The 27,395-nt window shown below is 34.2% G+C and overlaps 3 protein-coding genes across 3 annotated transcripts in view; 2 read left to right on the forward strand and 1 right to left on the reverse strand.

The window, feature by feature from the left end:
- The first annotated feature begins 169 nt into the window (after positions 1-169).
- Positions 170-7,490, forward strand: LOC119836092. Its single transcript, XM_038361334.1, has 5 exons — positions 170-342; positions 449-521; positions 2,925-3,067; positions 5,022-5,098; positions 5,592-7,490. Exons 1-5 carry the CDS (start codon positions 301-303, stop codon positions 6,235-6,237), a joined length of 981 nt encoding a protein of 326 aa, XP_038217262.1. The 5' UTR covers positions 170-300; the 3' UTR covers positions 6,238-7,490.
- A 943-nt stretch (positions 7,491-8,433) lies between these two features.
- Positions 8,434-13,722, reverse strand: LOC119835999 (protein lines). Its single transcript, XM_038361157.1, has 2 exons — positions 13,526-13,722; positions 8,434-13,297 (listed from the first exon to the last, which is right to left on the reverse strand). Exon 2 carries the CDS (start codon positions 13,204-13,206, stop codon positions 10,777-10,779), a length of 2,430 nt encoding a protein of 809 aa, XP_038217085.1. The 5' UTR covers positions 13,207-13,297; positions 13,526-13,722; the 3' UTR covers positions 8,434-10,776.
- Positions 13,723-14,707: 985 nt separating this feature from the next.
- LOC119835944 (serine/threonine-protein kinase Genghis Khan) overlaps positions 14,708-27,395 on the forward strand; it is a 49,740-nt gene continuing 37,052 nt past the window's right edge. Inside the window, exons 1-7 of the mRNA XM_038361078.1 lie at positions 14,708-14,863; positions 15,604-15,802; positions 24,097-24,276; positions 24,750-24,871; positions 25,322-25,411; positions 25,752-25,856; positions 26,592-26,740. Coding sequence (XP_038217006.1) covers positions 15,736-15,802; positions 24,097-24,276; positions 24,750-24,871; positions 25,322-25,411; positions 25,752-25,856; positions 26,592-26,740 — 713 coding nt within the window. The 5' untranslated portion in view covers positions 14,708-14,863; positions 15,604-15,735. The remainder of the gene's footprint in view (positions 14,864-15,603; positions 15,803-24,096; positions 24,277-24,749; positions 24,872-25,321; positions 25,412-25,751; positions 25,857-26,591; positions 26,741-27,395) is intronic.

Here is a 27,395-nt window from a genome sequence, read left to right on the forward strand (position 1 = left end):
CAAATTTTATATCATCGTTTTATTTAGTGCTAAAGTGATAACTTAAACACATTTTAAAAAATCCAACATGAATATAGTGCATTCAATATTCAGTTATAAATTATTAATTTATGCGTGTATCGAAATTTGCGCTGTTGTCCATGATAGAGGTGGAAAATCTGTCAGATTGGTATATAAATGAAGTAGGCTGCGAACGTCTCTCTTTTATAACCTAAAAAATGCGCGAGATGTATCACAGTGGAATGGCGAAGAGAGCTTTAATTTAAGTTTTAATAGTGCAAAAGTGAACGGATTACCACCATGCCATCAAAGAAGAGAAAATATAATGCGAGGTTTCCAGCAGTAAGTCGAAAAACGTCTAAAGGCCGCCCTAAATGGTCAAAATAGTCGATTGTTTTCGTCGATATTTTTGTGAGATTGGTGATATCATGACATTGTTTGCTTGTAGGGGCGAATAAAGAAGATTATGCAGACTGATGAAGAAGTGGGGAAGGTGGCCCAGGCTGTGCCTATTATAATCTATATCCTTTTACCTAAAACTCATATTTTTATAAATTCAATAACAACGTATTTTGATTTTGCAATGGCCAGTTGATGTTATTTTTATAACATGATCAACTTTGAAAGCATTCGTGCTATTCCTATATTCTATACTATATTTACATTGTAATTGTCATGACATTTTATAACAAACAAAAAAAAAATATTTAAAAATTCACAATAATACTGACATATGTAATGTTTTATGTAATATATTGTAGAACCAATAGCTTTGTACTATTTGACCCAATTTAGATTGGGTTAATTAACTGATATTAAGCAAAGTGCTTATCTCATTTATTAATAACTCTTTCATTTATTTTAATCAAAACTGAAATTGAAAACATTGTTTTGTTAGTGTCATTATATTATGCATAAGATAATTACTTATCTAGAATTTAAAATTACAACTGTAATACTTACAACAAGGCTTTATTACATATATGTTTATATATACTTGCCATAAAGGATACAAACTGTTACAAGCTTACATCTTATCTATATAATTAAAAAAAATAAATAAAAAAATAATCCATCCATTCTAAAAATTTCACATTGTAATATTAATAGAAAGAATTTTTGTTGACAAAATAATTTAAATTCTTATTAAGAACGCTAATCTATTCAGTATTACTTTGTCCTTTATTAAAATTTGATGGACAATGGTTAGTGAAACATTAAAACGAAAAATATAGATAGGTAAATGATAAATAATTAATTTATTTGTATTAAAAACATGGAGTCGGCCCCTGCTACATCATTGGTATTCCTTTTCTCTCTATAAAAATCTCTTACCTACTTGTGCATTGACAAAAAGGTTTTAAAAATTGTTCTTTGCCATTCTCCAGTTTTATGCTTAGCAACAAATTTTTCTATTCATCTGTATTTATATAGGTAGTTGTAGGTACAAAGTATAAACAGTTTACTGTGAGTCAGTCGATAATAACATAACTGTAATGCAATGTTTAATGTTACATAATACTTTGCAATATACAATAATAAATGCGACCATGGTTAAGTTACTTTATTTTAACCCATAATAAGTATTTTCAGTATGGAATAACGCTAATGTCCATTCAGAGCTGATTTTTCAATCCTTGGTTTAAACTTGTTTGTCTCAAAATGTATTATGCCGTAATATAAAAAACCCACCTGGAAAATGGCAAAAGATAGAGAATTAGAATACAATTTTGGATTTATTGTTTTCAACAATTAAAAAATAAGCCCTTAATCTTATAAATTATGTATTGTGTTAATTGTAAATACAACTCAATCTAATCAAGTAGTTTTCATCATATGAGAAATGGATCTTCTTAAACTAGCTTTTCGTCCACGGCTTCGCCCGCTTAGAATTCGCTTATATCGCGCGACATGGTAAGGAGAATTTTCTTCGCATTAAAAAGTATGGTTTGTTATTTCCCACTTTTAGCTCCATCTTCAAACCAAGTTTCATCAAAATCGGTTTGACAATAACGACTTTCATACAAACTTTCATCCTCTCTTTCAACTCTTTCTACCCTTTTTTGGCGATAAAAAGTATCCTATGCCCTTTCCCAAGTTCAGTTCTATCTTCATTCCAAATTTTATCAAAATTGGTTCAGTGGTTTAAGCGTGAAAGCACAACAGACAGACAGAGTTACTTTCGCATTTATAATATTAGTAAGGATCTTACTAGCCACAATCTGACCATCGGTCAGACGTGATAAAATAATAACAGGTATTTTTAATGATTGCTATGTACATTTAAGATTTTGTATGTCAATGGTTTAGTAGTTTTTGTGTTAAGTTGTAGCAAACAAACAAAAAAAAAACAGATTTTGCCTCTTTTAATTTTAGTTTATTTAAAACCCATGAGTAATAAGAGCTCATTCACGTTTATCTTTACACTCTATAAATATCCATATGCTTATTATCTCATAAATCCTATCTTACATAAGCGATAATTTATCATATCGTGAAAACTTTGAAGATGTATGTTATTTAATGGAATATTAACAAAAATTAAAGGATGATTTCGAATTTGTCATTTCTACCTACGAAAGAATTTGTTAAATTTATGATTTAAAAGTTTTCTGATGATTATACCTTTATATTATTATTTTTTTGTTTTTTTTTCGAGTTGTATGTAATAGGTTTTGACTTTTGACTATATTTATTACAAGATGTTCGCCCGTGGTACATATATAGTCTAAGTATGTCATTTGGTGAAGATGTAGCTTTGTAATGATGAAACAATATTCGAAATAGGTCCAGTAGTATTTAGTTAAAAATATTACAACAATGCATACAAAAACAAAAGTGTTCCCTCTTTATAATTGTAGATTTTCGGTTGCACTTTTATATCGGTCGTAATATATCCTTAACTCAGACCTTTCTACGAACACCTCGCACCCTAGAACTGTTCGTGGAGTCGCTTCTCAGTAAGGCGATGCAGGTGACCATGCAGAGGAACGCCAAGACGCTCAGCCCATCGCACGTGAAACAGTGCATATTGGCGGAGTCGCGGTTCGACTTTTTGAGGGACTTGGTGAGTTTTTTTACCGATTTCAAAAAAAGGGGGGTTATCAATTCAACTGTTTTATTTTACCCTTTTCGGTATTCCTATTTTATGTGGTAGACGAGCACGCATAGGCACGAATTGGGCCAGCTCGCACCGGGGAAGTACCACACCCCCACAGAAGACCGGCGTGAAATAGCATACTGCTGTGTTTCGTTCGGTGAGTGGGGGAGCCGGAGGCCCATATCCTCTTCCTTACCCTTTCCAGTCCTTTCCTTTATTCCTCTCTTCAATCCTTTCATAATCCCGTTCGAACTTGTAGTCGGCAATCCATTTGAATAGGCGTAAGATCTGCATTGGACCTTACGCCTCTCCAAATGTTCATGGGCGGTGGTAGCGCTTACCATCAGGCGACCCACCAGCTCCATTGCCGACGATGACATTAAAAAAAAAAAAAAAAAATGTCGGTAATCTTATCGTCAGACCTATCATATTAAAGAATGTAAAGTAAAAAGTTTTCAAAGGTTTTCATCACAGTTCTTTGGGTTTATGTGATCTATATCATAATCAAAGATTAATACTAATATTGTGCAATATTACATAATATATCTGAGATGGATGTTTCAACGATGACTGTTTTAAAATTGAATTGCTCTATAAAATAATCGTATTATTTGAATATCAATAATTTGTCATATCTTATTGAAATATACAATGTAATGATAAATAGCTGTGAACCCCATGGCAGCTATGTGTAAAAGCTAGCTGAGTAAGCCAAATGATTGTGAGGTGTTGAGTGTTTGCGAATTCGAATTCGCTCATCATCTATAAACATAACCAAGCGGATTTTTTTTATTTCTATATTCTATCCTATCCTACTAATATTAACAACGCGAAAGTTTGTAAGGATCTGTGTGTGTGTGTTTGTTAATATTTCACTCAAAAACTACTGAACCGATTGCAATGAAATTTGGTATGTAGACAGCTGGGCAACTGGAATAATATATAGGCAACTTTTTATCCGGAAATTCCTACGGGATACGACTTACGCGGGTGAAACCGCGGGGCGCAGCTAGTACTGTATACCGGTAACTGTCTTATAATTTAACGTTATCTAATATATAAAAATAAGTCGGGTTTTCCTTCCTGACGCTATAACTCCAGAACGCACGAACCGATTTCCACGGTTTTGCATTCGTTGGAAAGGTCTCGGGCACCGTGAGGTTTATAGCATAGAAAATTCAGGAAAAATTTCAACTGAAAAGCGGGAATGTCATTTTTCACATACAACCATCTGGTGGCGAAACGGAGTTCGCCGGGTTTGCTAGTATAACATATAAAACACACATTGTTTATTGATATTATATCAGATCTTTTCCTTCATGACTAATACAATCTCGAATACAAATCGATCATTCGAATAAAAAAAAACTCAATTCAGAAATAAGTACGAACGAAGTATAATATATATATATATATAAACATGATTTAAAATCTATCGCTATCACGCGACCTAAAAATATTATTCAAATTGATATGCAAATGTGTAATTTCAAGGAAGTTTTAGCTTATTAAAGAATCAAATAACTCGCTTTGTGTGAAAAAAAATGTATCATGCGTAATATTGCTATTAGTAAAATAATATATACTATGATATAAAAATAACTTAGAAATACCGTTCACTGAAATCGAGAAGAATTAATCAGAAATAGACATAACGTCTATACGTAATTTTTTTAACCAATGGTCTTCATTTGTATGCATGTTCCTTTTTAAAAACTTGACCGCAGCGATACCATAGCTATGCCGATAAGCTCTCGTGCTCTCATAATGCGCATACGCAGTTATTTTCGTTCTAGCAATGTGTGACACATCTATGTAGAAAATAATCATATAGCCAACATTTTTTTATATGTAAGCAATAATGTAGGTATTTAAATTGGAAATTATTTATGTTTTAATCAGATTTATTGATTAATTTCAGGTAAAAAATGTACCAGACGTAACTGCTGCAGAGGAGAAGGAGTTACAGAGTGGTGAGAGCTCACCAAATTCCTCAAGGTAATTATTCCTCTATCAAGTAGGTATTAAACAACTTGGTACACGAGTATTTCTTTGTGTTTGAGTTTATGCGGGTAGCGGGTAACAATAATATTATCCTACTAATATTATAAATGCGAAAATTTGTAATGATGTGTGTGTGTTGTTCTTTCACGCAAAAACTACTTAACCGATTGCAATAATTTTTTGTACGTAGACAGCAGGACAACTGGAATAACATACTACATTCCAACGGGATACGAACTTACGCGGGTGAAACTGCAGGGCGCAGCTGGTAGTAAATAAATCGCGTTGAAATCCGTTAAAGTGTGTTTGTGTCTTTTTTTGGAACTTGGCACTTATTTTATAAGTTCTGTACAAAACATTCAGTTTTTAATTCCATTTATATATTTCTAGTGACTATTATATAATTCAAGTGACTATTAATTAGTTAAAAAAAAAATTAAGAACCCATTTAAGCATTCATCCCAATATTATTATTTGACCATTTCAGGTATTCTGATGCGTCAATGCCACGGAGGGTAGTCAGAGAAGACTCGAACAGTTCCAGCAGCTCGGACATCAAAGTGCAGCAAATTATACCGCCCATAGAGAACGCCCCTCTATCTATATCAGTCCAAGTTGACAAAACAACAGAGCAACCGATAGAGGCCATAGATTTAACAAAGAAGAACGACGCGAAACCAATCGTGACGGCAAACTTCTATCAAGAAACGCTAGTCACTGAGGAAATACAACATAGGAGCGTGATTCGAGTCAACCCAACGTACGCGAGCCCTCAGCCGTCTACTTCGAGCTACGCAAGCTTGACTCCTGTGGAGATGAAACCGTTAGAAGCTCCAGTGCCAAAGCAAGACCCCACGTTCTGCGTGGATGTAAGGCAGACTACACCACCCAAAACACCGGTCACACCAGTCACACCTCTACTGAACATAGATTTCACCAAGAACCTGACGAAGCCGGAAATCAAAGTGTTAGACACGACTATAGCGAACGTGGTCAGTGCAAAGTCAGTGAAGAAAGTGCAACGGCAAAATTCCAAGCCGAAAGTGAAAAAAGTGGAAATACCCTTACCAAAACCCGTCAGCTTGGAGAACATTAACTCTGATTTACAGATAGACGAGGATTATGATACCTGATGTGTTTTTTGTTGTTTGTTGTGCTATGTTTTGTGATGTGCTCACGGTATATGTTATTCAAACACAGAAAGGGACAATATAGAGGGGTTTTTGTGTGTTAAGTATAGTTTTGTATGATGATGGTTGAGAATATATTGCAATGCAATGTATTTTAATATGACTTGTTACTACAATTTATCTTGGAACAGCTTCCGCAGTAATGGTTTTATATTTTATTTAAATGGACAGTGCGAATGAAAATTTCTGATGAGAATGTGTTAGTATGAATTATATTTGTATTATGCTTTTTAGGGCTCCATTACCAAAGGGTATAAACAAAACCCTATTATAAGGACTCTTCCCGTCTTAATTTTTTGGAACGGAACTCTAAAAAGTTTTATTTATCACTGACCTGTGACACAAATAACAAATTCAATTATTTACAGGCAAGATAAATGAACGAGTAATGTATAATTTCAGAAAATAAAGACTAATGTATTGACGGAATAAAAATCCGTTAAAAAGTCTTTAATTTCATAATTTTTACATGTGTAACACGCACGTCAACCCAAGAAAACTTATTATACTTATATTCTTACTATGTTGGTATGAATAACATATATCACGAGCATAAATTGTTTACCATGTAGGTATATTATGTTAAGTTGTCAGACATTTGTATCATAAAGTTTAGATATAAACATGCATGTATGGTGTTGTTTGAGATTTGAGATATTCTGATTTGTGTGTTTGGGGTGTGTAGAGTAGTCATGAGACTCGTATAGTAAATTACTTGCGGAGTTCTGTATAAAAGTCAGTTTGTAACGATACAAAGAATTATTTTAATAATATGTAAAGAATTATTACAAAAATACTGGCATCTAAAATATTGAACACGAGAGGGGCAATTGGTGACGTCTGATTTTTTATGCTAATAAGAGAAAAATCAGCCGTCTGTTTCTAAACATAAACTGGCCAGCTTCACCAGTTTCTCACAAAGTCACTGATAACTTATTTATCACTGGTATATTATTCTTTAGATTATTTAAACCTACAGATAAGCTGACAAATGGATTTCATTCAGAAGTTGAATTGGCTGGCAGGTATGAAATATTTTATAATATTTGTCACTGTTTGGAGCTATTTGATTGTTCCCCGCGGTGTAATATCCCACAATTCGCACGTCACCCTGCAAAAGACTTCAACGGACCGTGTCTATACGATGTGATAGTTATCCAAATTTATAAACGCTGCAAGTTTTCTTATTAATATAGGCCAATACCCTATTACCCAGTCACTTAAAATGAAAATGCCAAGTTAAAAAATAAATTCGTGTAGATATAGAATTAGTAGAACAATCGTTGACCTGTGTAGTGATATAATTTGAGGATTACTAATAAATACCAAACTGTAATTTGAACATTACAATTTTTTTTCTCCGCTGTTATTATTTTGTGTATGTACAGAATTATTGTGTATAGTAACTTTTAAATGTACAAATGGATGGTATGATTGGATATTATATGGGAAAGTTTTGAGAAGTCTGACTAGAAAAATAAAATATTTAACAATATTTTTATTTTATTTAATACCCCGTTTCTCGAAAAACTGTTATGTTACACCCCCGTTATCGCGACAAAAGATATGAAACAAACGTGTTCTTAATTCTTATAACATATTACGCACACAGTCGTCAGTAATTAGGTGAAAACGTGCCATGTTTGTGTGTTAGATGTAGATGGCGCCATTTTACCTTAATCGTAGTGCGTTCAGGCATAGTATAGTTTGTAAAAATTAAGTCGTTTGTTGTGGATGTTTTCGTTGCGGATTCGATTATTACAATAGTAGTAAATAAAATCTTTTCTTTATCAACCTCTTTCAAAATATATTCTAAAAATCTACTGAACTCGAAATCAAAGTGGTTTCGACTATTATAAACTGGGGGTGGAGGTAGTGCCCTAGTAATATTTTTTTTTGCTATTATTGTACTTTTCAGACAAATTATAAGTACTACAAGTATTAGTAAAAAGATTACTTATAATTACGCAGCATCAAAATGCCAAACACACACAGGTTTAAAAGTTAAAGTTGTGACTCGAAAAAATACTGCTCATTTCAAAAGAAAAACAGGCAGACCTATGTCTATGTGGTTTCATCCACGGGGCAAAACTAAGTTGTAATTTAAAATGAAGTTTTAGACTGAATTAAACAAAGAAATTTAATCATGTACAAAAATATTTCATTTATTGCTGTTAAATTATTATCTACGAATAACAAGTATATACTTAGAATTATCCTAAATACATAAATGTTTAGGCTTACAAAAACAGTAATTAATGCGCCTTTGAAATATAATTTTAAATGATCCGAATTTTCAAATACAATATCAAAATGAGGCTGGAAATATGAAGCCAGTCAACTTTTTAGTATTTTACATGACAAACAAAAAATACACAGTTTTCTTCCAAATTTTTTTAACAATGAACATTTTTATTATCTGAATCGTTGAGGAATATAAACAATATCTCAATAAATAAAAATGAACCTCAATTTCACTTGAACTTTGCTGAAATTCACGGGTTTGACAATTTGCACGAAGACAGGACAAAGGCCGTCGGCTCGGCTAGTAAATTATAAATGCTTGCTTGATGGTCCTTGAATCATGGTGTATACTAAATAAGTGAAGTCCCGTGTCCCCAGTGGAGTATGGTGCAGATGATATACACTGATCTCTTTGTGGACAAGTAGGTCGTCAGCCGTCTGTGTCCTGCCAGACCCAAGATTTTTTTGTCCCCACTGGAGTTGAACCCAGAACTCCTCGGCTCTAGGCTCACGCTTTAACCACTGTACCAAGGAGGCGGAGCGAATGGTGGACACTAGATTGATTCTTTTTTAAATGTTAAGTTAGGACTTGACATTATTGTATTGTCAACGTGGATCTCTGTAACTGTGAATTTAAAAACAACAAATTTCAACGATTCAGCAATATTTTCGTGATTATAAGTACACTTTATAACAATAAATGGCTGAGATTCAAATAAATTGATTACATTACGAATTGCATTGTTTTCACTTCATTATTTTAATTTTTTAACATAAATAGTTCGCTAATATTGTGGGGTTACCTAAAGACTTAAATTTAAATAAACAAAAATATGTTATGATACAAAGAACTCAAGAAATGCTTGGTCTGTTTTATTTTAACTGTGGAACATAATTATACAAGATTAAATTCATATACATTTTATGAGTTCATTCATACCACAAAGGAAGATAATGCAAATGTTCCTGATATATTTAAAATATGTATACGTATTTAAGAATATCAATAATTTCAAGCTTTTTGTATGTACTTCTGGAAAACCAAATCCTTATATACTTACTTAATTAAATTTAATGACACAGGTATTAAATTTTACGTCTATGGTCAGCAAACTGCATAGATATTCGACAGATCGAATGGTTTTTAACATTATTTTCTATTTCTTTATAAGGATTCTATGACATTTTCCTTCCTCGACAACTTGTCCTCCCATAAAGATAATTTCGCTATTGCGGAATTTTTCTTTCTGTATTAATTAATTTATAAACATAACAAAAATATTTGCAATAAAATCCCTGTGTGGTATTCCATTAGCGATACGAAGGTATGTTCATAAGTTAAAATTGCATTAATACTGATTACATTTACTTATGGTAATTGATGGCATATTTACAAAGTGGCATTAGAATATAATTTAGATAAAAAACCCGCATTTATATGCATTACAACTAAACAATATACAGATTTAAAATAAATTAAAACTAGACTACTTAAGAGGAAGCATTACTTTTGTGGGGGAAATGCTGGTTATTATTGAGCACCTTTATTGTATCGTTAAGGCACTTTAACTTGGTGATAATTACATGTTATATTCGTAAAATAAAATGAAAGCCCGCCAGTATTTCAAGATTTCCAGTCTGCAATCAATGTAGAGATTTCAACAACACCGTAATGTTTGGATTTTTTTTAAGTTAATGGCATATTCTTTCGTTAAATTAACAAATTACAAGATCCTTACTAATCTTATGAGTACGAAAATATGTTTGTTTGTGTTTCTTTGAAGTCGTAAACGAGCAATTTCATCATTAACATCTCATTCCATGTAAATTTCCCTTTACTACTAATCTCATTTGAAATTTATTATTTTAAAAATATACCATGTAATTGTACCAATTGTATTTGGAAGACATTATACAACATTGTTACACATTTACATCTACAGTTAGTATAAATTAATTAATCTACTTACTAATTAACTTAATTATGCCAATAAAAAATTTGGAATGTTAATATAATTTGCAGTCTTTGTGGGATTGTTTATAGAAATTAAGTTTCAGGAATTTTAATTGGAGCGAATGGTATGAATAAATTTTAAGATTTGGACAATAAGTGGACGAAATGTACAAGTCAAGTACAGGATGTGAGAACCAAAGAAAATTTTTATGGTTATGTCATTTTTAAATGCCCAGCATTAAAACATTGCTCTGTTAAAATTCCTAAAACCGTTAAGACACATTTTAACTGAACTCATTGCCTTCATATAAGCTTTCACAGACCTCCAATAACCTCAAAACAGGACTTATATTATAAGGAAACAATGCTTTTGAGACAAGCCTACTGATCTGTAAACGTAACCTAATTAGAACCCTCATTGTTTCGTCCAACCCTCTAGTATCATCCATTTGCTGACAGGTCTCTAGAAATTTCGGCCAATTCCTCCTTACATACTTTAAAAATCGCAACAAATACAAGAGAAAGCAGGTTTCGTTACTCACCAAGTAATCTAAAAGCACATCGCTGTCGTGTGATACCACTTTAAGGAATTCCATAAATGACATTATGGGATTCAGCATTGGTATTAGATCGGGATACATTGAATTCCTGTAAACAATACCAACAGTAATGTCTAATGTGCAAACCATAGATTCAATCAAATAATCATCCTGCTCACTGAATAAATGTATCAACATTTTCGTAAACGGTGTTTCCGGGTGGAATTCAAGTCGATTTCGTATGAATGAGTCTAGCTTCTTTAACACATCTCGTATTGACCGTTCGACAATCTGCATGTCTTGTATAGCATTGTAGTCTGATGAATCTATGGAACTATCGGATGAATCACATCGCATTTCTTTAACTGTTACAGCAACCGATTTCAGTACTAATAGTGACATCCGTTGTAACATAGTCTTGTCGACTTCATGCAATTGGTTGTTGTCATCATTTTCTTCATCTCCATAGCTCTGGTCGACTAGCTGTATTGATGTTGATATAGGAGCTACCTCAGTGCCTAATGAGTAATCTCTCAATACAGTACATTCATGCCCCAAAAAGCCGAATCCACTCCTACTGCTTTGGACTCTCACATCGCTCAGTAGCCGAAAGTCTTTAACATACCTTACAATAGAATGTGCTAATGTACATATTTCTTCTGGCAAAATATCCTGTAAGGCTAATGTGGATCCATAGCATAACACCTCATTGAATAAGCTCAACAAATGACTATATATTAAAGGTGGTAATAGTGTATTTCTTAACAAATCAATGAAGCTCTGCAAGTCAGCATAGAATGGCTTTGTATCTATCACTGAGAGATTAGCCTTAACACTTATAATATTCTCCCACAGGGAGAAAAACGTAAGTACGCAATTTTCAGCATTACTTAAATTCAGGTACCTAAGTAGCAGGAGTTTCATATTCTTAACAAGCACAGGCCAATGGTGCTCTAGAGTTTTAATTGTTAAACATTTTATATGAGACGTGTCAAAAGATTCTGAATCCGTTAAGATAACAGTAACACAACCATGCTCATTTACCCTCTCTATTCTCGAAGGCTGAGGTTCTGGGGACTCACTTCTTTCTATCCTGCCCATAGGTTGCTCAGTAGGTAATTTTAACACTGGCTCTCGAAGTTTTATAGTCATTGGCTTGTTTTCAGTGGAGCTATCTCTACTTGATGTGGAAGGCGAACTGTGAGTTTGTAAATTTGAAAATGCATTATGTAAGTTATCATTCCGTGAGTTAGAAGGCATGTGTGCGCTCCCATAGCTGGAACTGCTCCGGAATGGATTATCCTCATGTACTTGAACATTTGCTGTTGAATTTATATAATTACTGTCCTCCAGTGGATGTTGTTCTATATCCTTCCATTCAACTATCCTCTTTATTATATCTAAACTGAAGTTAATCTTTTGTACTGTGATTCTGTTTATTCTATCAAATAAATAAATATTTTCTGCAATCTGTTGTAGCCAATTCTCATCAACTGTATCTTTTGATACTATTAAAAAGCTGGCTAAGACTCTACTTGCAACAAATGTAATGAATTTACTTTTGTGTTCCGATAAGTCAACCACTTCTGTTATCCAGTCATGCCTGTTCCTAACGAATATATCACAAGCATGCATCAGCCGTGAACATATTGTACCTGAATTGTTTTGTTTCAAATAAATGTCAAATAGCAATTGCATAGTTGAAAGGTAGGTGAGAGAGCATGTCAACGGCCATGTTGCAATATGTAATCGTCTATCAAACAGTTGTAAGATAACATTTTCGTCTAAACCACACAAGCACTGACCAACCAGAGAATTTTGAAGAGTCCGCAACTCAGTGAGTAATTTGTCATCAGCAACTGTCCAGTTAGGTGTATTGCTGGATGAGGGTATTATTTCCACATTAGTATCACTTGGAAGCCTTAATATTGACGAACAGTCGACCGCATCTTCACTCACTGTACCACTATCAGGCGATTCACCATTTCTCGTAATGAAATCGCCTGAATGCTCAGCTGGCGTTTCAGAATCGTATATGTCTGTGAGAATATCCTCACCGGATTTATCACTTCCTTCATCTATATCAGGCCCGTCAATCCTCTGTTTTTTCTTCACTGGCTGATCCGAAGCCATTCCTTCATCAGTCTTTGCAATGACGTGCCCTCGTAAAACCATGAAAACACGCCGCAACTACAGTTCCAAATGTATCCGCGCACAATCAGCGTGCTTTGATTTGTGCCTTGGCAGCGTAATCGTAGTTCTCATTCTGAAAACAAAAACGCAATATAATGCATGACCTTTCCAACTGCTACCCAGTTACGCGAACTACAAAGCAACGGAATATTACACTAATTCACAGCTATTATGGAAAGAAAAACATTGATTGGTCATTTATAAACGCTTAACACTCTTGTTTCAAACTACAGAAATCTATAACCTGTGATATAAAAGTAATTACATTGAACTTTCCAAAATATTTTGATGGCACACATACCATTGTACGTAAAATGAGGTTGTATACACACTTTTTCTTCAGTTTTAAGATCCATAAGTTACTTTCAATAACTTCTTGCAACGAATTACTTAATAGCACAACACTTTTACGTAATATTTCATTGAAAAATTTCAATTTTCATGATCATAACTTGGTCAAAGTGAACATCGACTCCATTACGTACGATGACGCTCTGTCAATGCAACTACTTTTATAGAAGGAATTTATATGCACTTATAGAATAGTGTCCAAAATGTTATATTTATAATAACAAAATAATTTTTATAATGATTTTTCAATTAATAAAATATAGCTTACTTATTATTTTTCAACAAAAATATATAAAAGTTTTTAAAAGATCGGTCAAAAATTTTACGTATTTCCTGTACCATATCCGGTATGGACGTTGCCAGTTTGACGACTTCTGAATTTAGCAATCACAGATTCCTTGCGCAGTAGCAACTAGCAACGGATAGTATTGAAAAAATAAAATATACAGTGGCAAACGTATTATTTATTTTCATTTGTGTCTTTTTGTTATGAACGATGGATTGGAATAATGATTCTATGTGTTTTGTAATTAAACAATTAACGTTTTTCATTAAATTGTGAATAATAAGATATACTCAACATATCTAGATAAGATTGTAGTTAATATTAATTGCGTATGATTTTACATTTAAAGTGAAATGAAATGTTTGTGATAAAAATCTTTATTCTTACACTAACCGTTTATCTTGAATTGATTTCTGCAATACAGTAACAGGTACTTCGTTATCCGATTTTGATTACTACCTAAAATATTGGAAATACGGTAGCATGGCAATAATAAGCTGTCACTAACATTTAGTGTTGCCAATATTATTAAAAGTTTTGAAAAAAAGCGATAATATTTTTTATATAGATACTTTTAAATGTTACACAGCATTTAGAATGAAAATTTTACAAATATTTCTTCATGTTATTACAAATACTATGTATTAATTATGTGTGTTTATTCATGTGTACGCTATTAATATTAAAAAAAATATTGTTACCAATAGTGCTACTACCTATCTGCGATCGATATTGAATGTTAGTGCCCTAGTAATGAAAGCTTCTATAATTTTCTTAGCTTTGAACAGTCATTATTTTAACACAAAAATTCATTATATGGTAATAGGGGAAACTGATTACGATATAATATGGAAACATCGTGTGTGTCTCTCGCCTTGGCTCCCCACTTCCCCAGTCCCCTACTCCCCGAGAAAAATGTCTGCTTGGAAGGACTCTAAATAATTTCTGTGATTTTTAAATATATCGATAACGATAATTCATGATATTACCATTCTAAAACAGGTGAATATTGATAAGTGGAAATACAATTGTGCAGTTGTTGTGATTATGATGAGTCATCTGTGTGTTTTTGCATAACAATCGATAGAATAAATTTAGGTTAAGATCTTTGCTATTGTATAGGAGATTGAACAATAAGAATTTTTATAGAATAAAGACTAAAAAGACTTCGATCTAAAGCACTTATCAAATGCAAGTATAAAATTTTTGTTTATTTATAGTAACGATTCGGAACAGAATAAATATGTCATCGGCTTGCAACTTTAGTTTTTTTTTGTGATTAAAATGCAATGCCGTCTAAATAAAGTTCAAATCTGTGAATTGCGAAAGCGCTCTAGTATCGTTTGACGCCCGCAACCTTGTATTAAACGAATAGAAAGCATTTGTCGACTACGAATCGTTAGACAATGGTGAAAATTTACTAAAGTTTCCTGTTTAGTTTAATCAATATAGCAACGGATTATATTTCCTTCCTTGTGCAGTGGTGGCATTTAAACGCTGTATATAAATAAATCATTACTAATTTTGTCTTTATCAACAAGCAATAAAGCTCTAACGCCTTTTTGAGTGCCCTAAATATGACAACACCCACACAATTTAGTGACGAAATAGAAAATATGATGTTAAAAATGTATTAATATATATGAAGTGCTACATATTGATTTTTTCTTTATAGCTAAAACTATCTGCATTTTAAAAATAACACAAAAATTAACTGGCTACTAAATTATTTTTAATTACAGATAAACAAAAATGGAACATACAACAGATAAGAACAACCATGCTTAGTTGACGTGTGAATCTCTTAGGATTTAAGTGGAAGTGTTATGGACATGTTTAATAAGTGATAACTAGTGGTTGTGCGGTGTGAATTAATGAAAATGTCTGATGAAGAGGACTCCTCCCCTGATTGGGCGCTGGCTCCTACCAATAATGTACCAGGTATGGTATAGTTCATTACTGTTATCGGGATTTGAGACTATCATCACGGCATCATCAAAAGCGATATAAGCAGCTGAATGTTTGTGTTATTTTTCAAATTCTTAGTTCTTCACTTCATACCTTTTTGTAGTGATTTTTATTTGAGTAAGCGTATACAATAACTTCTTTCCCGCCCCAATGGCCTCATCCACATGGTCAAAAGAAATGTATGTATTTTGAATCAAACCAGTAGTTCCTGAAATAAGTGCACTTAATCAAACAATATCTTCAACTTTATATTATTAGTGCAGATTGCATCCAAATTAGTTCAGTGGTTCAGGTGTAGAGGAGAGACAGACAGACAGTTAAGATCACACATCACATTCGTAACAATAGTAGGAACTCTATACCAAGGATATAGTATGAAGTATTTATAGTAGTACTTCATCTTTAAGAGTGATGCAAAAAGATCTCTTATCCTTTGTTTTATGTTAAAAGTTATACCAATGTCTTTATTTGAAAGTCAAGTGTCAAGCCTTTATTTGAAGTTATTGTGGTTTGAATTTGGGCTCAATTTAACATTTATGGCTAATTTCTGTGACAAGATATTCTGTATTTATGCACTTGTAATTACTACATAGTATAACACAAAAAGTTGTATTCCGCCGTCTGTGCATCTATATGCCTTTAAAATGATGCAACAGATTGTGATGGGGTTTTTTTTCAATAGATAGTGATTCAAGAGGAAGGTTTATTCTATAATATATCCCGGCTTCGCCCAATATCAAGATCCCTGCTTTATCCCAAGGGAGCATTTAATCGGGATAAAAAGTATCCTATCTCCCAAATCAGCTATACCATACCAGCATACCCTGTCTGTACACCAAATTTGATTTACTGACAAACATCCAAACCAAAATTTATAATATTAGTGTGATTATTTCTACCATGGGGGGGGTCTAGGGGGTATCTTTTTTCGCATTTTCATAATACAATTTTAATGAAAGTATAATTTTATCTCGAATTGTAACTATATAACGTTAGAAACATATATCATGCTAGCAGCTACATTTGGTTTCACACACATAAAATAGTTTTTCCTTTAAATTCCAATGTTTCCAATATATTCCCTATAATATCAGCTATCTACCAGCGAAAGTCTCATCAAATTCGGTCTGTTTCAGAGATAACCTACAGACAAACAAAAAATGTTTTTTGGTAAATGTAGTGCATATGTATGAACCATGTGTGCTAAGCAAAAAGCAGTTATTTGAATGTTTCAAATGGACTCTATCAATCTTATTTATTGCTACACATAGGTAGAGAAGAGAAGGATGTACTCAACTTAATTTGACTGTAAACAACTTAAAAATAAGGAGGAGAGAGACAGGAGATCTCAAATATACTATATTACTAGCATACCCGGCCACGCGTTGCTGTGGCTGAGTAATAATTAAAAATAATGAGATTATAAATTATTGTGATAATTAATCGAAATAAAAACTATCCTATATCTTAAGTTGGACCAAATAACACATAAAATGCCAAATTTCATCAAAATCGGTTGAGTTGGTAAAGAGTTCATTAGGAACATACATCATGACACTGGATTTTTATATAATACTAGCTGCGCCCCGCGGTTTCACCCGCGTAAGTCCGTATCCGAATATCGGGATAAAAAATAGATGTTGGCCGATATAACCTCAGACATACCCAATACGCACACAAAGTTTCATAAGAATCGGTCCAGCCGTTTCGGAGGAGTATGGCAACGAAAACTGTGACACGAGAATTTTATATATTAGATTGTGATATACTATATTAGACACTCTGGTACTCTGTAGCTTTTGACCCGATCGACAATTCTTTTTGTGTTTGATGGGAAATTGTTATTGTTGGGTTCTATATGAGATTCTGGAGTGTTACCTCCCTCCCCAGGAACGTGGATGATCTTTTTCAACCGACTTCAAAAAAGGAGGAGGTTATAAATTGGCATGTATTTTCATTGGCTTTGTTACTTCAGAACATTCAACTTGGTGAACGTGATTCTTTTTTTATTTGAAAGCTGGTGCCTCCTGTGTGAATCGTTTAATTAGGTTTTGTATAACGAAAACTGTCCAATTGATGTATAATTTTGGCTAAAAAAATTTGGGTATTGTAGAAAATAAATTATTTTTCTTATCTAAAGATTTTTCGATATGTTTTCAATATTGAAACGCTGGATTTTTGTTATGAAACGCAAACAAAATGATTAAACTGCTGACACAGCTATAATTTATATTCTGACTTAATTCATTGAATTACATTTAAATTCACAAGTAAGATTCTCCATTTCATGCTGCAGTTTTGAAGCATTTATCGTAACTTTAAAGCAAACGAAGTGCACATTCAGTTCAGTGCAACTTCTAGCATTTACTTTGCACACAAGAAAATATCCACGGTGACTTTGTTTATTTTTTACACTTTTCATTTTCATTTTAGGTCAGTGGGTCGCGCGCGATTTTTTCTTATAATTCTCGGCGGTGAATATTTTTTTTCCTCTATTTCTTAACAGATATTGATTGAAGGTTTTATATGTTTTTTTTTTAACTGCTTACGCGAATTTGTCTATGGTTCATGTTCTATATCTACATGGCGTTACAGTTCTTTGTATTTTCTTGGTCTAGTTCTCTATTTGGCTGTGAGTTGAAGTGTTCCGGGTTCGAGTCCTGTGCTGGTACAAAAAAACAACTTGAAAAGTTATACCAATAATCAAAATTGAACTGTCTCTCTGTCTGTTTGTTCCGGGTTTTCCTCTGAAACGGCTTGGCCGTTTTTAACGAGACATTCACTGAAAGATAACTGATGTAATTAGGCAATTTTTTTCGATCTCCGTTCTTCAGGAGATCTCTCTTCATTGGATATGAAGATAGAAGTAAAGCCACATGAAGATGAGTGTTTAATTCGTCCACTAGCATTTAAAATAGTTCAGTACTTTCACTTATATGTACAAAACAAACAAACAAATTTGACCTTCGTGATATTAGCGCAATTATCGTCTTAATGAATAATTAAACTGTATTCTAACACCCTAAAAACAAGTACAGACGGCCTTGCGTTGTAAAAGCATTGATAAATGTTATCTAGACGATGTACTTGACTGATTATATTACTATCAAATCGCAAAACGAATTGCGTGCAAATAATAGATTTTTGAATACGTAAAAAAAAATACGATACAATCGAGATCTTCCTTTGTTTTTTAACGTCGGTTATGATTAATTCATAAATGATATACCTACAAGTGGCCATGATTCGAAAACCCAAAGCAATCTCTAGAATTCAATGTGTCATAATTTATTGTAGTTTAAAACATTTATTTATTTAATTTCTAGTTTTATAGCATTGAAATGCTTTATAGGGATCTCGGGTGGCCGAGAGGCTACGTCTCTACGGATTGGCAAAAAGACGCGGGTTCGCATCCCGCATCATCTTGAGATCGAATTTTTCCGATTCTTTAAAAATTTCAGATATTTATTCATGACTAGCTTTAGCCTACTCCATCTCATCCTCTAAGCGGATAAACGGAGCAAAAATCCTGCCCCGCATTGTGTCCAGATCTGTCCATCCGTTCTCTACTCTTAAACAATCATATTTATATACTTATAGGTGCTTAGCAAATATTTTATTTAATAACAATTTATTTAAATTATAAGCGCGCGTCCCAAATGTTGCGTCTACCGAGAAGAATTGGGTAGAAAGCCGTGAATATATTTGTATTTAATAAGCACATATTATGTACATTAATTACTAGCCGAATGTAGAAATTAATTTAATGATGTGTTTTATTTATATAGAAGACTATGATTTCAAAAATTATTTATCAGTTTCTAACACGTGAGGTCTATTGTGTTCTAAAAATTCAGCAGTTGAAATATTTAACGTCTTTTCTCTCTAAATGAAGCGGATCGGTCGACCTATACTAGAATATTAAAACCTAATTCTCAATAAGTCAAATTGGTAATCTATAATAGATATCTAAATTGATCTGTATATATAACTAGATAATGGCAGGGCCGATTTTGAAAAAATGTTCTATGGCGTTCTATGGTGGAATTCGCCGGGTCAGCTAGTATTATAATAAACTAGCTTTTCGCCCGCGGCATTGCCCGCGTAGCCGCAAGAAAGCTAGTTTTGCATGGATCCCGTTCCCGTGGGATTTCCGGGATAAAAACTATTCTATATCCGTATTCTAGTTCTAAGCTACCTCTTCACCTGTTTTCAACCAAATCGGTTAATCCGTTTTGAGTTATAAATAGTGTAACTAACACTACTTTCTTTTATATCTATAGATGAACCATTTTTTTGGGTTAAATCTTATGTATAAACCCACGGCCCCCGGAGAAAGGAGACGTGGGTTATGTCGGATTCCAACCGACTAAAACCCCACTGTGTTCCGACGAGCTGCTTTAGTGAAGGGGTCACGGGAGCTAGCTAGTATACGTCCGCGACCCCCTCGGATAATAAATGCACCTATAAAATAGGTATCCTTGATATATTTATATCTTTTAATAGATAATTGTTTAATCTAGGGGAAACTGGGACGAGCGCCTAATCAACACTGCAATATATAACTATATAAATATTAAAATGAGTCAGACCGTCGGTCGGTTTATCTATGAGGTAGGTAATCACGCGTTAACCACTGAAAGGGTTTGTGGGAATTCTAATATACAGATAGTTCAAAAGAGGTTTGATAATCTCAATTTTGTTAATTGAAATAAATTATTCTTTTCTACAAAAAGGTTACCGATGTCTTTAAAAAGGGAGTTACCACATCAGATTCTAAAATGGGACCAAATGACAACAAATTCCTATCAAACACAAAAATAATCACACGAATCGACAAAAGCTCACGACGCAATCGAGAAACAAACCACAGAGAAAAATTGCATTCGAATGTATGCATATCGATTAAATATGAATTATCTACACTAATATTATAAAGAGGAAAACTTTGTTTGGTTGTAATGAATAGGCTCAAAAACTACTGGACCGATTTTAAAAATTCTTTCACCATTCGAAAGCTACATTATCCACGAGTAACATATGTACCACGGGCGAAGCCGGGGCGAACAGCTAGTGTGATAAAAGATTATTTATGGTCTATGCATAAACGCTAAACTAAACGCTTCAAACATCGCCACATCGCAATTCTCATATTAAAAATCATGGCTAATATTTCATATCGCCTATTAGTTGGGCAATCGTGGCTATGCCGCTCAATTAGTGAGTGAAGCTAATTAGCATACCACCAATTGAGTCACGGCGGTTATTATGTGCATTCGGAATGTAGGTAGTCGCTTCGTTGGTATATTGTTGTTCCCATAATAGGGGCATGGGATATCCTTCATTGTTTTGTTGGCTTATGGCCGCTTCCGCTGGGGCCTGTATGTGCGAATATTTTAATTGTTTTATACCGTACCGTTAGATTTACACTGTTTATAATGCCAATATGTTATTATTCGGGCGGTGTACGGTGTTATGGTTGTGAACATTTTTTTTTTATGTATGGTTAATCTGTGGTCGTTGGAAATAAAAATATATGAACGCCTTAATAAGTTTTTATAAAGGTTCCGATATACGTTATAGCGGGCAACTGAGCTGGTGGTTCACCTGATGGACAGCGATCATCATTGCCCATGAACATTCGTAGCGGTGGTACCTATCTCAGCTAATGCGCTGCCCGCTTTTATTGGGTTAAGGAATGAATTGGGAAAAGTGAGGAAAAGGATACGCGCTTCCGGCTCCCTCACTCCCACTACGAAACACTATTTTTAGCATGCTACTATTTCACGCCGATCTTTTTGTGGGAGTGTGGTACTTCTCCGGTGCGATTCCATGTTTTCAGAACAATTCGTGCCGATTCGTTCTCGACTCCCACCATAATCTATTTGATTTTTGACACGTAATATTACTTATACTATTGTGGGAGTCGAGCACGCTTCGGAACGAATTGGGCCAGCTCGCACCGGGGAAGTACCACACCCCCACAGAAAACCGACGTGAAATAGTGGCATGCCACTGTGTTTCGTACGCTGAGTGGGGGAGCCGGAGACCCGTTTCCTTTTCCTCACCCGTCCCAGTCCATTCCTTCTTTCCAGTCGTTAATCCATTCCTTTTCCCTTACCCCAAAAAAGCGGGCAGCGCATTCGCAGAGGCCCTACCTTTGCGAATGTTCATGGGCGGTGGTGATCGCTTACCATCAGGCGAACCACCAGCTCAGTTGCCCGCTTTGACATAAAAAAAACTTATGACCCGCTGATGAAGAATATATATCAAAACATCCGTTAATTATATCTATTTCACGTTCAAATTGCGGGATGGTTTTATATCCCTGTAAATTTGACACAACTTTCGAAGCATATTGTTGTTTTTATGTAATGCACACTAAATCAGCGGTTTTATTCAATACTATGTTGTTTTGACTAACTATAAAATGTTGGTTAAAATGGACTTTCTATAAAGAAGTATTTTAATTACAAACCCATATTATGTATACATACCAACAAATGAGAAATGAAGGTTGGATAGGATGGTTGGATATAGCTCCCGATGAAGGTAGATTAATATATATGCATTTTTAGATTATACCGTCAAAAAGTCGGAACATTACAATCTGCCAGCGACTTTGTTGGAAGTAAAGTGTTTGACACGTTATGATAAAAAAATCCTTATAAATAGTTAATCCTTATAATTAGCAAATTCTCAAATGTTTGAAAGAAAATTTTATTTGAATCATGACAAATTTTAGATTAGTCCGCTCGAGCCGAAGAATATTATCAACCCGTAAGTAAAACTAATTAATTCTCTTAAATTATATAAACAGGACATTTACAGCATTAATTTTTTATTAATGTAAAAATCACACCTACTAATAGGTATCTTTTTCATTTTTTATATGTCATTAATATGTCGGTTAATAAGTTTTATGAAATATTACGTATTATACGAATTGAGAGACCTTTGGTTGATCATATTATAATATGTTAGACTGTCACAGTATTTTAATTTTGTCTATTTGTAATTATTGAAAATACTTAAAAAAAACTAGTTATCGAGTTTCTTGTCCAAATTTCTGGGTAGAAGCGACACTCCGAATCGGTGGAAGTTTTGAAATAAAACGCTTTTATAAAATCGTCTAAAATAAACATAACAGTAATTAAATAGTATAATATGTGTATAATCTGTGGTAAACATGCATACAAAGTTAAGAGTTTGTTAAAACGCTCCAGCTTACAGGTTTAGGATGTGTCACCCAGGCATAAAGGGATCTTGTAGTATGCTGTGTTGGACAGTTGCCATTGGACGCGTATAAAAAATAATATATATAGAAAATAATCTCCGGTCGATGTTTTAAACAATAAATTGCGTCACTTTATAAAATATAGGTTTATGTGTAACCTAATATTTGTAATAGCTTATTTTTATCCGCGTATATTTTCCCCTTTATAGGTATGTAAAATAGATTCTATATATTATGTTTTGTTTTTTTTACACTAAACAAGTCTTTGTTTTTTTCTTATTGTTTAAAAGAATGTATGTAGAATTTTACTGAGATAACTACATTTGAGCGTAATATGAGTCTATGGCTGTACTGGAGGTCGATAATTATAGACTAAAGAAAATTTTTGCCTTGCAAGATTGTCGAGTGTCGTATCGATCGAAAGTCGATCAGCAAGATGAATAAAGATGTGCATTGTACATTCTGCCATTTATCTCGCAAGGTGACTGACTGACATGGTGGGAATTTTTTTATTTTAGTTGAAATTAAAATACGGAGCAGGTTAGAAAGTATGAAATTATTTGTACCACATTTCGTTAAGTGTTTGATATAAATAAATACGTTTAGCTCTCATTATATGTATATTAAATTGTGTATAAATTATACAACGATTGCATTGTACATTTTAAGTTTCATTAGATTACTGCAATCCTTTATTCTTTACCCTTTAAATTGTGAAATGCATTTGCAGAGGCTCTTTCACTGCACATGTTCATGTGCGGTGGTGATCCCTTACCATCAGGCGAACCACGAGTTTAGACCTCGAACATTATAATCAAGTCTCAACATATTTTCTATATCTCATAGTTCTTTATTAATTTTAATAAGTTACTTATTTTAAGTGTTCTTATTATTCTAAGTTACTTATTTGCTTATTTTAAGTTACTTATTTGAGTAGCGAACACTAAACTTCAGATACAGAATTCTAGTAAATCTAGTTTATGATACGGTGTGCATATAATTGTTAACATTATTGTCTCTCGCATTACAGCGCTCGGCATAAAGCGTCTCAAGCAAATCGAGACGATGTTCGTCTCGCGACGGCTGCAGGGACCGCGAGCCAACACGCTCAGCGTGGAAACATTGCTCGACGTGTTGCTTGTGTTGTACGACGAGTGTTGCAACAGCAGCTTGCGGCGCGAGAAGGCGGTAGCTGACTTTATTAGCTACGGTGAGTACGTCCACGAACTGTCACTAAGCTCCAACACGCTCGGCGTGGAAACAACACGCTTGACGTGTTGCTCGTGCTGTACGACGAGTGTTTCTACAGCAGTTTGCGGCGTGAGAAGGCGGCTATTTAGAATAACGCTTAGTATCACCGTGTGCGGTGCTCCGATGTTCAGCGTGACACTAAAATCAGCCTATTAGCTAAGGGTCAGTATTTATAGTAAGGTTTATTATACTTAAAAGTAACAATTAAGATTTAGGTAATATCATAAATGGTCGATGGTATAGTACATATCTTTAACAACAAATAAGGTCGAATAGCTCAGGCTCGCCACATCTCCGCTTATCTATTTTCTAAAGCGTAAAATGTGGACCGTCGAGTGTTATAAGGTGCGAAGGATATCCCCAAACATATAAAGAGGTCTTAGAATATTTTATAATGTCCCTTGTGTTGACTTTTCTTGTATGCAATTTCAGTAAAACCGGTGGCGACCGCGTTGAAGCGCCTCAGACTGTCGCGGGACGATTTCGAACTAGTCAAGGTGATCGGGCGGGGGGCGTTCGGCGAAGTGTGTGTCGTTAGAGCATCCTTTATACAGGCAAGTTGTGTTCTATATTGTTATGTACAAATATACAGATAAATCAATGTGTTTGACATTAGTTTGATTGAATGCTGATAAATATATTATGGTTTCTTTTAATTATGTTCTGATAAATAATAGTGTGCACTTGTGGTGATACAATTTTCAACATTTTTATTAAGTAATTAAAAATAATAGTTTATTTTTGTTGCAAATAAAGGTTTGGCTATGTAGTATTCCTGTCCTAGTTGTGTTTTTGTTTGAATTTTATCTACTCGACCAATAACCACCCAGTAATGAACAATTAACTTTGACTTGAAGAAAATCTATTTTTTTAATTATATTATATTTAATAGTTAGGTGTAGTTAAAATTTCAAACACAGTCGTGCCAGTAATGGTTGTTTCTGTGTTTTCGACAAACCCCAAAAAATAAAAGTGTTTTAAAACGTTTTTTTTTATATATTCAGAATGGTGAAGGCAACGGTACAGCATCCGGTGCGGCGACGAGCGAGCGGGTATACGCTATGAAGATATTGAATAAGTGGGAGATGTTAAAGGTAATTTATACTAACTTTTAGCTCGCGCCTTCGCCCGCCTAGTCAAAGGAAACCTCGCGTAGTTGCTGTTCTCAGGTCTTAAACTAGTTATGTACAACATTTCTTCGAAATCCGTTCAGCAGTTTAGGCTTGAAGGAGAGACAAAAAGATTGACAGTGCTTCCTCCGCTATATAAGCTTAAGCCAAACAATACTAGCTCACGTTTGGGCGATTAGTCCACGCCTGCTTTTTAGCTAATACGCCACCAATTATCAAATAGACTGTCCGGGATATACCAGCAAGCTGTGATAGCGGTCCCGAGTGGAAAATATGTATAATTTTTTTTATAATTCTCTTGCAGCGAGCGGACACGGCGTGTTTCCAAGAGGAGAGGGACGTCCTGGTGTTTGGCGATCGCCGGTGGATCACTAACCTACACTACGCCTTCCAGGATGACCATAATTTAGTGAGTACTAGCTTTCCGCCCGCGGCTACGCCCGCGTGGTATTCGGTTATATCGCTTTCATCTCCCTATTTCAACTCCTTATATAAATATAATCTATGGCTGTGAATGACATTGACATTTGTTACTCGCTTTTTTTTAAATATGCAAAATTAAATGTACATTTTTCAATATTTCTGAGAGATTTTCTTAATATTTTTTTCCGTAAGAAATTTCTCCTAATAATAACAAATACAACTAAAAAAGAATTAGTGAAATCGGTCCAGCCATTCACGCGTGATGCCGTGACCAAGGAAAACGGGTTTCATTTTTATATACATATATATAGATTAGCTGAAGTATATAGTTTTCTCAATCATATATGGTTTAATCTAAATTATGTGTAAACAGATCGGAAACTACTGGTTCGAATTGAATTGTTTTTGAGCCGAATAGACCGTTTATGTCAATGTTAATTCACCTATAGTTCGTCTCTTCTTTTTTCCTCTTTTTTCGTCGTAGAGTTTGTGTGATTGAGCAATTAAAATGCATATACCCAATTTTTTCAAAATTAAATTAGTATATTTTATCGTTTTGGTTTTCAGTAGTATGAATACTAATTTTTTAATAACTGAAAAGTACAAAGAATATTTAATGTTTAATGTTGATGATACTTGACTGTGATGAATAAGAGTGACACATAAACTATATACATACTCGCTTTCTAACGAATGCATGATAAATGAACTCACATCGCAGTACCTGGTGATGGACTACTACTGCGGCGGCGACCTGCTGACGCTGCTCTCCAAGTTCGAGGACCGGCTGCCGGAGGACATGGCTCGCTTCTACATCACCGAGATGGTGCTCGCCGTGCAGAGCGTGCACGAGCTGCGATACGTGCACCGGTGGGGCCCGCCGCGCGACACGTGACACGTGACGTCACACAACTTACATGTGACATGACACGTGACGTCACACACCGCTCATGTGTCATGACACGTGATAACACACAATTATATGTGACATGACACGTGATAACACACAACTTACATTTGAGATGACACGTGATAATACACAACTTGCATGTGACATGACACGTGATAACACACAACTTACATGTGACATGACACGTGATAACACACAACTTACATGTGACATGACACGTGATAACAAACAACTTACATGTGACATGACACGTGATAACAAACAAATTACATGTGACATGGCATTTGACGTGACGTCACATATCGTCCTATTGTAATGACACATGACGTCACATTTCACACATGTAACATGATACGATATGTGATGTGTTAGGTGACATGATACGTAACAACAAGACACATCAAACATTGCACATTACATGTAGTACATAACTCATGTTCTCAATTAAACTGTATTTTTTTGTGTTTGTTACCTGAGGACTTTGAACTTGGTGTACCGATTTTGGTTATTTTTTATTTGAAATATAATGCCTTCCGTGGGGTACAATTAAATTTGATCTAGTGCTAACAATTTCATGATAGTTTGTTTTTTTTAAATTACATTATATATATCTAG

This window comes from Zerene cesonia, chromosome 22 (genome assembly GCF_012273895.1).
Source record: "Zerene cesonia ecotype Mississippi chromosome 22, Zerene_cesonia_1.1, whole genome shotgun sequence".
NCBI classification, from domain to species: Eukaryota; Metazoa; Arthropoda; class Insecta; order Lepidoptera; family Pieridae; genus Zerene; species Zerene cesonia.